General features: G+C 30.2%; 3 protein-coding genes across 3 annotated transcripts; all 3 read right to left on the bottom strand.

The window, feature by feature from the left end:
* Positions 1-237: 237 nt before the first annotated feature.
* On the bottom strand, positions 238-930 carry LOC129915043 (uncharacterized). Its single transcript, XM_055994498.1, has 3 exons — positions 850-930; positions 639-788; positions 238-579 (listed from the first exon to the last, which is right to left on the bottom strand). Exons 1-3 carry the CDS (start codon positions 928-930, stop codon positions 238-240), a joined length of 573 nt encoding a protein of 190 aa, XP_055850473.1.
* Positions 931-3,274: 2,344 nt separating this feature from the next.
* On the bottom strand, positions 3,275-4,763 carry LOC129915822 (uncharacterized). The gene is made up of 3 exons (XM_055995511.1): positions 4,330-4,763; positions 4,118-4,267; positions 3,275-4,064 (listed from the first exon to the last, which is right to left on the bottom strand). Exons 1-3 carry the CDS (start codon positions 4,399-4,401, stop codon positions 3,723-3,725), a joined length of 564 nt encoding a protein of 187 aa, XP_055851486.1. The 5' UTR covers positions 4,402-4,763; the 3' UTR covers positions 3,275-3,722.
* A 4,296-nt stretch (positions 4,764-9,059) lies between these two features.
* On the bottom strand, positions 9,060-10,258 carry LOC129916533 (uncharacterized). The gene is made up of 3 exons (XM_055996535.1): positions 9,967-10,258; positions 9,754-9,903; positions 9,060-9,688 (listed from the first exon to the last, which is right to left on the bottom strand). Exons 1-3 carry the CDS (start codon positions 10,039-10,041, stop codon positions 9,347-9,349), a joined length of 567 nt encoding a protein of 188 aa, XP_055852510.1. The 5' UTR covers positions 10,042-10,258; the 3' UTR covers positions 9,060-9,346.
* Positions 10,259-10,625: the final 367 nt, after the last annotated feature.

Here is a 10,625-nt window from a genome sequence, read left to right as displayed (position 1 = left end):
CTGACTAGGATCAGCAAAAGTCAAATATAAGTGACAAAAAGTAAGGACTCCTATTTATTTTAGAAAACGAAACAAAGAACACAACATGTTTATCCAATAATTAAAAATAATTAAAAAAAAAGGAAGAAACTCCTGTCAAAAGAAAGAAAATGATACACACACATCCTGTTTTTATAGCGTTAAAGGACCCAAGTGCAATTTTTTTTATTATATTCTATGTTTTTTTTTTTTTTTTTCTTAAATAAATGATTTGGTACTAACTTCAAAATATAAAGAAAGCCACAGCTCAATATCATCGCCGAATAAGTGAATAACTGACTTATACAATCCTGGTTGAGCGTGTCCTGGCATTCGATCATTTGTTACTATGCACTTCTTACATTCATAAACGCCTGCAGTCAAAGGTCCCTCGAATTCATCTTTATGCTGAGGTAGATTGGAGCAATTTTGCAAATCTTTCTGCACCATTTTAACATAAAACGAAGTCATAAATTTGTAAAAAGTTGTTGTTGGAATTTCGTAAGCAGTTGCTTTGAAATCACTATTTCCCGATGCACTTCGGTATACTCTGAAATCAACCTATAAATATAATTTATTTTATATTTAAATCTAAAAATCTCAAAATTTGAGATATTCACCGAATATGTATTGTCCAGGTCTTTACCAACAAATAAGGTTCCATTGATAGCGTAAAGTCCTCGACTTACTCGTAGTGTACGTACATTAAAATTGGCAATATCAGGATTTGTAGAGTTAGATTCAAAACGCAGTAAAACATATTCCCAATCCTTAAGAATGAAATTTTAAAGAAATAACTTAATATACCTATATTTTTTATTAATGTTTTACCGTTTTATGACTGTTAACTTTTACAGACCAGATACATAATACAAAATAGTTGAATAGTATAAATTGCAGACCTCGATACATTTTAAAAGCTTCTGTTACCAACTACAGTGAGCAGTGAGGTCTTCTGATTTATATGCAATCACTTATCATACTTATTTAAATCTTGTTAGGCTTTTACATAACAGTCATTTTATAACGAATTTTTTGAATGTCATGAATTAATTTTGATTTATTACCTAATAAATTAATCTTAACTAGAATCAATTCCATTTACAAGTTTGTAAAAAAGAAAACATGTTTTAAACTACGCAGTGATAAATAAGTTCATTTGATTTTAACCTATAAAAGGGCTTATCATACCTATATTTTAGTTTTAAGTAGGGTTGCCATGCGTCCGGGTTTTCCCGGACATGTACTCTTTTTTGGCTTTGTGGGGGACGTCCATGATAGTTTCTATCAATTGTCCGGGATTGTACTCTTTTGAAGCCTTTAAAAATCTCACTTTTTGTATGCTACTCTTAATTCATTCCTTATTTAAAAAACGAATCGAGTTAATTAAAAGCGAGGCGTTTTTATTTTGGTCTATTATCTGCTCAATTCTTTTTTGTGTTCTGTTCCAATATAATCAAAACTCAAAAATGTGCGTATGAGGTACTGGTTAGTGAATTCTCTGACCAACAAAAATTTATTTTAATAATTTATTTAAATTTTATTATTTATTACAGTAGGTACCTTATTGTAAGACTCAAGTAGCAAAATTTTAAACGTTTAAGAAAAATATAAGGCCGCTTAAGTAAGTTGCTAAGTCAAAAAGACCATTTCTTAACTTAAATAGTAATTTACTAAAAATTCTATTAGCATTTAACTAAGGGCCAATTTTTCAATAGTCAGTTAAACAGTCATTTAGAAAAAATAGAGAAAAAATCAATTTTTCAACAAGCAGATATAGCTTATTCCTTAGAATAAAACTATCTGCTTCTATCAGAGACGAATAAAAATTATTCTAAGGAATAAACTCAACAAAAATATTGTGTCAGTTGTCAAAGCTGTTTTGAAAGAATTTTTAAAAAAAATACAGTGGAACACAAGAAAACAAAAACAATCATGAATAAAAATGACGTTTAATTTTAAATATTTTTGAATAAAATATTCTTGATTGAAAAATTCAATGTTTTTATCTGATTGTTTATGAGCCTAATATTTTTATTCGTCGAACAGTTAACTGACCTTCTATCAGAAGATTGAAAAATTGGCTCTAAATCGTTTAAAATTTTCAGCAATTGGATTTTAATGGAATTTTAAATTTTTTTTTTACTGTAACTACATTCCAACTTTTGTAAAATTAGCTAAAATTTTTACTTTTATTTTTTTTTTGTGAAAAAATAAGAAAAAAATGCTACGGGAACAAGGGTTAAAGATGTGATTTTTAGTTAAATTTTGAAAAGATTGTTCCGTTTTTTTTTTGTTTTTATAAAACTATGCATTCCTTTTGTCCTAGTTTTGTACTCTTTTTTGTGTCCTTATTTGTCCGGGAAAGTCCGGGATTTTACATCTCGATTACTAGTTTCTTCAAAATACATCTGGTAACCCTATTTTAAGCTCGAGTGAGTACTGCATTGTTATTACTTTTTTTTTAGGGAAATACAAAACCTAGCTTCCCGTTTCAAAGTTATATAAAAAACCTACGTTTTTGACATTGCACCTCTGATAACTTTGTATGCATACATGGGATTTTTGGGGACTTTTGGCATTTTTACGATATGTTTCAACGCTTTCAATGCAATGTTTAAATTGTCAGGTTTATGCCATAATTATTTCTGCGTTTAAACATTTTTGACCGGACTAAAAGTACAAATAACAGAAAAAAACTCATGGAATAGCACAAGATTAGTTTAAGAAGATCCTTCATTTTTCCACCAACAGAGCTCAGTTATTCTTGATTTCCGTAATCTCTCTGCAACTAATGCATGCCTTATATCAGTCAAGACTCTAGACTCTTCTTCGTGTTTATAACTTTATTTCATTTTAGATATACTTCCTTGAGAAAAAAACTGAATTTTTGCTACGTGTCAAGTTTATCAAAAAGTTATCTAATTTAAGTGCATGAAACAAAATACCAGGATGATAGAAAGATTGTGAGGTCAGCCAAACTGGATCCAAAAAAATCAGCTGTACAAATCAGGCAAATCAAAATTTTGGAAGTGAATAATATGACCGAAAAAGGCTATAGGAAGCAAAATTACCAGCACGTAGCCCAAGAAAAACGCCTTTACTTACAAACAATCATAAGAAAAAACGTTTGCAGGTCGCTAGAAAACTTGCTTCCTTTTCTGTGGAAAAATGGCAAAATATTTTATGGGCGGATAAGTCGAAAATTGTTCTGTATGGTGGCACTGGCAGACGTCCTCCGAAAATCGAATACCTACTACAATATACAACGAAAACCTCCAAACACTTTTTTCGTATTACAGAGTATATGCTCAATATTCAAAATCGATGGGATTATGGACCGAAATGTTCATGTCGACATCTTGAAAAATGCTATGTTACTAAGAAGAAATGCCTCTAAAATGGGTCTTCCAGCAAAAAAATGGCCCGAAACACAATAGTCCGAAGCTCCGAAGACAAAATAGTGGTTTCGTCTCAATGGGGTTAAAGTTATGGCCCAGTCCCCTGGCTTAAACCCCATTGGAAACTTTAAGGGAGATCTTCAAAGAGCTCTTCATCATGCAAATCTAGCCATAATATAGTCAACTCCATAAATTCATGTCACAAGAAAGAAAATAATACACATCCAGTTTTTAAAGCTTTAAAGGACCCAAGTGCAAATTTTATTATTTTTATATTATGTATTAAAGCTTTTGTTCTTTTTTTTATATCACTGCTTTAGTGAAAACTTCCAAGAAAACAGAAATCCACACGTCAACATCATCGCCAAAAAAGTGACCAGTTGCCCTATAAACTCCAGGTTGACCGTGTCCTGGCATTCCATCAGTTGATATTACACACTTGTTGTATGTATAAAGGCCTGCAAGCATAGGTCCCTCGAATTCACCTTTATACTGAGGAACATTGGTGCAGTCTTTCAAATCTTCTTGCAACATTTTAATATAAATCGAATTCATGAATTTGTAAAAAGTTGTTGTTGGAAGTCCGAAAGGAGTCGCTTTGAAATCATTATTTCCCGATGCACTTCGGTATAATTTAAAATCAACCTAAAAATTATTTATTTTTAAAAAACTGTCATTTATAAGATATTTTAATTCACCGAATAACTGTTATCAAAGTCTTTGCCAGCAAGAATGGTTCCATTGCATGCGTAAACTCCTTGACTGACTCGCATTGGGCGTAGATCAAATTTGACAAGATCAGCATTTGTAGTGTTTGATTCAACACGCAGTAAAACATATTCCCAATCCTTAAAGCATGAAATTTGAATGGTTTAACTTTAAATAAGTATAATTTCAATTTATTTCTTACCTGAACACAATATACTGCAACAGACCAGATGCATAATGCAAAACTGTTAAGTAGAATAGATGGCCGACACATTTTGACGGCTTCTGTTGCCGGCTTCAATGAGGTCTTCTTATTTATATATGCAATTACTTATCAATCATTTAAGTCTAATTAGGGGCATTTTATTACAGTTATCACGTACTTTTTGGATCTAATGAATTAATTAGGTGTTATTATTAATTAATCTTAAATAGAATCAATCCCATTAAACAGTTTAAAAGAATTATCGTGTGTTTTATTTTGGTCGCCTCTTAACTAGGGCAATTTTTTTAGACATAAATTTCATGCACAAAGTAACAAACTAGATTTGTTAATTTTTAAAAGAGCTGTTTAAAACAATTTATCTTCGATGTGCATTGTTTATATTTCAATTTGAAATGAAATTAAATGGGTACTAATTTGATGATGAATTTAATTAGCCATTTTTTCAAAACTATATATAATTTCTAGAGTTCCACTAAAAACTAACACGTGCATTTTTTTTATACAAATATTATTATCACTTGTTTACAAAGGAAAATTATAACTTTGTAAACCTTTGAATGCAGCCTGATCAAGCTACTATGGATCGGAGATGGAAGGGCAAAATTAAGGGACACTGTTTTATATCGGAACGGAACCGGATTGTTCGAATTTAATATCACACATGGCTTCATCCACTCTTCAGTGGCTTATGGATTCAGTCACGTAAGGACTTTGAAAAATTTGATTAAATTTTGTAAAAAGTTACATTCGGAATAGAAAACGAGACTTCATAAGTGATTAAATTCCGCAAAATGACCCAAAAATGCAATGCAAAAAATTGTCACTCAGATGAAATTTGTCAAAAAAGTTTCCTGGATTGGAGATTAGAGTTTTAGATGACAGCAGGCGCGAGGAAGATAAAGATATTTTTTATAAAAGGTAGTTTTTTTGAGGGATTGAGTTATGTTTGAGAGTTCACATCCATCCATCCATCCATCCACAAAACTGATACATTTTAACTTGGTAAAGAAAGGTGAGGCTCTGTGGAAATGCTTGGGATCACCGAAAAGAAGAGAGGTTTGAAAAAACCCCCAGTACTCGCTGAAATAGTTTGTTTGATAGTCTTAACCAAATTTATGAGTTGAAAGACAAGCTCCTGACTCGAGAACTCATTTCTATATCCAACAAATTGATGTTGTTTGTAAGTAGCGGTTTTGAGTACATAGCTGGCTACCTTTCTTGGCCTGCCCTAAAGCTATTGATATTCTACAAGGTGAGGAAAACTGCCAATACGGGTGTCTCCTGCCAACTATTTTGACCGTGCAAAAAAAAAATGGGAACTGGTGCTGTAGTTGAAAAGTTAAAAAATTCTTTATTAACTCGATTCAAAGACTTTTTCGAGGTAAATGATAGAGGTGGATGTGCAGCAACTGCTGCGATGACGCACCCTCGTTTTTAAAATTACATGGATAAATCTCCTCGATCCAGGAGAAAGTTAAAAATCTAGCGCAGAGACTTACCAGAGGTCCGAGAACAGATCGTTCTGTAAACGATGATTCGGACAACAGCAGCGATGACTTTGGTGATGTTGCGAGCAATAGATAGATAGATAATGTAATATCTTCACTCATTTTAAAAGCTCAGCAAGAAAGTGAAACTATGAAGTTTTTCGTCGAGCTTAGAGGATCTTCAGCATTTCCATCAGTGAGATCTTTGTCAGCCCAGTGGAGTGATTGTTTTCCTATGTGACCCTTCTCGATTCACCAAAAAAATAATAGATTAGGGAATGAGCAATTTGAGATGAGAATTTTGTGAAAAGCTAATGCTAAAAAAACACATGTAATAATATTCATTTGAATATTAAAAATATGAATATTCATTATTTTGTTTTCGTAGTTTTAATTGAAAATATTTTGTTTTTATATAATTTGTTTATGTTTTTTTTTTTGTATTTTTATGAAACCAATTTTTCTTTAATTTATATATATTTTTTTTATATTTAAAATTTCATTTTTTATTTCTATTTCCCTCAAAATAAATTAGAAATTTAAATTTATGAAATGCTTTGGTTTCCATTCATTGAAGAGTTTACTTTTTTCTATCCAAAACATTATTTTAACCATGACACTTTAGATTGCTCCAATAGCTATTGCAATAAAGCTAAATTTTGTCTACACCGAAAAAAAACACCCTTTTACATGAAAAAAGGACGAGACTTATTTTATTCGTAATACCTATCAATTTTTAGTAAAGTTTGCCAGAGTAGTTTTTTAGTTCTAGATATACCTCAACCCCTCGAAAAATAAACACCCTTTCCCCAAATATATTATTGAGGAATTTATGGATTCCCTATTTTTCATCAGTGTATCATGATATTCACTACGGTTGGTTGTACTTCACCTGTTGAAGTAAAAAAAAAAAAACAAATTAATGATTGAGTAATTTGCCTAAAAGTATGAAAATTTTTCTAAGTGTTCTTTTGATGAATCAGTTCACAATAGCACATTTAATTAAAATTTCAAAAATAGCTCAAATTGGATCTGACTCAACGTGTTCTCTCTATTCTATAGAAATTAATTCATATATGTATGTACCTACAAAGCTCTCACTTACACGAGTATGTACCTTGAAAGCTTTGATCTAGCTTCTAGCGATTGTATATTTTAATTGCACGAAATTAGACTTCTTTTAACAGTCGTGTGTTGAACAAGCAAAAAATATGGCCTACATTGATCCTAAATTGTTTCCACTTTAAAAATTTTTTCTTGGGTGGGATTCAAAAACAAGGCTGAATCAATTTTGAAAGAACTACGCTGCACTTTCAATACGAACTTTAAAACTTGAAATTATAAATTGAAAAATATTACCATGTTACACTTTTAATGAACGTGCGTTGGTCAACTTAAAATGCTATACAAAATTTTTCAATGTAGAAATGAATATATTTTAACTTAAAAAAGGTTTGTTTCAACGTTAAAACAAATATGTTTCAAGGTTTTTTTTCAACGTTAAATCAAATACGATCGTATTTAATTTCACATCACACTTTTTCCCCCAGTTAAGAGGTATAATAGTAGTGCAAACAGCTTGAAGAATTTCTTTGTGCTTTCATTTGATTTATAAAAATAGGAAATATCCTTGAAAATTTAAACATTTCTAAGCATTTCACCAGCAGATCTTACTAACTGATAACCATAAGGAATTTCACCATCATCAATCTCTTATTATTGTAGTTCTTGAATTTGAAGCCCAATTGAATACAAAAATTATGCTGAACTGGAAAAAAAATTAATTGTAAAAAGTTTTTTTTCCTATAACGGTAGAGATAATCGAAATCGAGCCAAAGCTACCATCTTGGATCTAACGAAAAACTAATTTTAGTAAACAACTGGACACATTTTTCATTTTTGATCAAAATTATTAAGGCCAAACTTCTAGAAAGTTTTATGTTCTACAAACTACAACTTTTATCTTGATAAATTTTTATCTATAAAGCAAATTGTTTATACAGTAAAACCCGGATAAGTACCTCACCGTAAATGCCCCATTTTCATAGGCACTAAAGCGGGTAAGGTACTTACAAGAATCCGCTTAAGTGCTCATAGACACTTATCTCTATATTTATTTAATAATAAAAATACATATTTGATTAATAAAAACATAATCTTCACAAAACAAAATTTCTTTGAAAGTTTAAAATAGCTAGCTAGTTAATTTCTACCTTTAGTAGAATTTTTGAATTTTAAAGCGCTTTAGGAAACGAAGTTTTTCAAACTAGTTTCAAATGTGTACTTAAAAGAATTTTTTGCAAGTAAATTCAACTATGTATAAGTATTTGAAATTCCAGGTTATTAAGCGGGAAATGCAGTTAATAGAGAGGTACTTAAAAGATGAATTTTGTATGAAAAAACCCTTAAAATGTTGGTTCTAAGAAAACAAAGGTACTTATGCGGGTAAGGCACTTAAGCGAGAGGCACTTATCCGGGTTTTACTGTATCTAACAAAAAAATGGGCGCCACCATGTTGGAAAAGAATTTACTATAGTTTTTATTGAAAAGCTATATTTTTAATAATTTAAAATAAAAATAACCCAGGAATATTTAATATATTTGTTTTTGTATCCAAACATATAATTCAAAAATCTCTAAAAATTAAAATTTTTTCAATTTCTTCCTATATTTTGAGCGAGCCAAAGATATTAATTAAAATGAAAATTGTAAACGCAGGATTTAATATTGATAAGCAATGCAACTTCTAAAAGCTATTACATTTGAAAATTCCATACTTTAGCATTTTGACACACCCTATTGCATATGTAGAGTCGTTTGTGCTAAGTGTGCGCACTTTTGACTTTGAAGATGTATTACAAGCAAAATATATGATGAACATAAAAAAAGTAAATTGATTATTATTAGGGATACATGTTTTGACTTCTTAAATTCAAGTAAAATATAACTAATATTTATAAAATTAATTATGTTTTTCTAAGAAAACCAAAACAGGTCATATTGCGCACACTTACCCCTTCGAAGGTATTGTTCTTTTTTTCAATTTTTAAAAATTTGAGATTTTCAATTCAGGGGTCGTAGTATAGTAACCACCCATTTTCGCTGAATTTAAATCAAATATTTAAGAGCACTTCTGATTATCGTAGAATCTTGAAACTTGGTGGAATGGTGGTAGAGCTAGTAAGTTATACCAAGGAAAAAATTTAAAATTTGTGAATTTTGGATAGGGGGTGTAGCAACCGCCCAAATTCTGCTGAATATTCATTAAATATTATAGAGCACTTCTGGTTATCGTAGAATTTTGAAATTTGATAGAATGGAAGAGCTGGTAGTTTATACAAAAGAAAAAATTTAAAATTTGAGAATTTTAGACAAGGAGCCGAATAAGGGAAGGTAAAGAGTCAGTTTCTAACAAAATACACCTTGAAGGAAAGAATATAATAAACGCACTGTGATTAAAGCTTTTAAGGACCAAGTGCAAAATTTTTACTATAAAATACATTTTTCTAAACCATTGCTTTAGTATTAACTTGACAATATAAAGATAACCACATCTCAACATCCGGACCAACGAAATGAGCTGTTATTCTATACACTCCCGGTTGCAAATGTCCTGGCATACCATCAGTTCTAATTACGCAATTTTTGTATGTATAAGTGTTCTGAGGCATAGGTCCTTCGAATTCCCCTTCAAAATGAGGTACATTAGTGCAGTCTTTCAAATCTTCTTGCAACATTTTAACATAAACCTTAGTCATGAAATTATAAAAAGTTGTTTGCGAAAATCCAAATGGTGTTGCCTTATAATCACTACTTCCCGTTTCACTTCGATATAATTTAAAATCAACCTGTGAATAATTCATACTTTTTCATTAGGTATAAAATTTCTTAATACGCAATTTTGGATATTTACCAAATATGTATCGTCCAATGGTTTGCCAGTATAAATGGATCCATTAAGTGCGTAAACTCCTCGACTCACTCGTATTGGACGCAGGTTAAACGCGAGAATATCAGCATTTGTAGTGTTACTTTCAACTCGCAGAAAAACATACTCCCAATCCTGAAAAGTATTTAATTTCTATCGAATAACTTGGGCTACATTTTGAATTTATGTTTTAGATACCTGAACATTACAATGTACTGTTACAGACCAGATACATAATATAAAACCGTTAAGTAGAATAAATGGCCGACACATTTTAAATAGCTTCTGTTACTGACCTCAGTCTTCTGATTTATATATGAAAATACTTATCAATTAAATTAGTCTAGTAACAGGCATTTAATCACAGTTTTTTTTTTTACGTGTGACTTTTTGTATGTTATGAATTAATATTGTATTATTATTTAATCTTAAGTAGAATCAATTCTATTTACAAGTTAAAAAAAAAAGAAAACATGATTTAAATTACGGTTTGTAAAATAATTGGATTGATTTAAATTATAAACCTACAAAAGGGCTTATCATGAGTGGATATTGTTAAGTTTTTTGCTAGTTGTCTATAGTACTGCAAGTTTTTCTAGTATTTTAGTCATACATCTCTAGTAGAAAATAACAAACAAGGTATGTTTATTTATTAATGGATTTTTTTAAACAATTTATATCTGATAAAATAGGTGTATATTTCAGTTTAAAAAGAAATTAAATATTAATTTGATTGTATATTTAAGAGTAGGTAGTTCATTTTTTAGTTAAGTTTAGTTTATTTAACCAGACGTTTTTTTTATTCATCATGTTTTATATAAATATAATTGGTTTTTGAAGTTCGAATTAAAAATTAT

Source organism: Episyrphus balteatus, chromosome 3, assembly GCF_945859705.1.
Source record: "Episyrphus balteatus chromosome 3, idEpiBalt1.1, whole genome shotgun sequence".
Classification (NCBI taxonomy): Eukaryota; Metazoa; Arthropoda; class Insecta; order Diptera; family Syrphidae; genus Episyrphus; species Episyrphus balteatus.
This window is presented reverse-complemented; position numbering and strand designations above follow the sequence as displayed.

What these genes read in the sequence shown, in the direction of transcription:
- LOC129915043 (XM_055994498.1), bottom strand. Translation starts at nt 930, where the DNA reads ATGTATCGAGGTCTGCAATTTATACTATTCAACTATTTTGTATTATGT. An exon ending in AAGTTAACAGTCATAAAACG is followed by an intron (nt 789 to 849) that starts GTAAAACATTAA and finishes TTCATTCTTAAG; the next exon opens with GATTGGGAATATGTTTTACT. An exon ending in ACCTGGACAATACATATTCG is followed by an intron (nt 580 to 638) that starts GTGAATATCTCA and finishes TTATATTTATAG; the next exon opens with GTTGATTTCAGAGTATACCG.
- LOC129915822 (XM_055995511.1), bottom strand. Translation starts at nt 4,401, where the DNA reads ATGTGTCGGCCATCTATTCTACTTAACAGTTTTGCATTATGCATCTGG. An exon ending in TTGCAGTATATTGTGTTCAG is followed by an intron (nt 4,268 to 4,329) that starts GTAAGAAATAAA and finishes TCATGCTTTAAG; the next exon opens with GATTGGGAATATGTTTTACT. An exon ending in ACTTTGATAACAGTTATTCG is followed by an intron (nt 4,065 to 4,117) that starts GTGAATTAAAAT and finishes AATAATTTTTAG; the next exon opens with GTTGATTTTAAATTATACCG.
- LOC129916533 (XM_055996535.1), bottom strand. Translation starts at nt 10,041, where the DNA reads ATGTGTCGGCCATTTATTCTACTTAACGGTTTTATATTATGTATCTGG. An exon ending in CAGTACATTGTAATGTTCAG is followed by an intron (nt 9,904 to 9,966) that starts GTATCTAAAACA and finishes AATACTTTTCAG; the next exon opens with GATTGGGAGTATGTTTTTCT. An exon ending in CATTGGACGATACATATTTG is followed by an intron (nt 9,689 to 9,753) that starts GTAAATATCCAA and finishes AATTATTCACAG; the next exon opens with GTTGATTTTAAATTATATCG.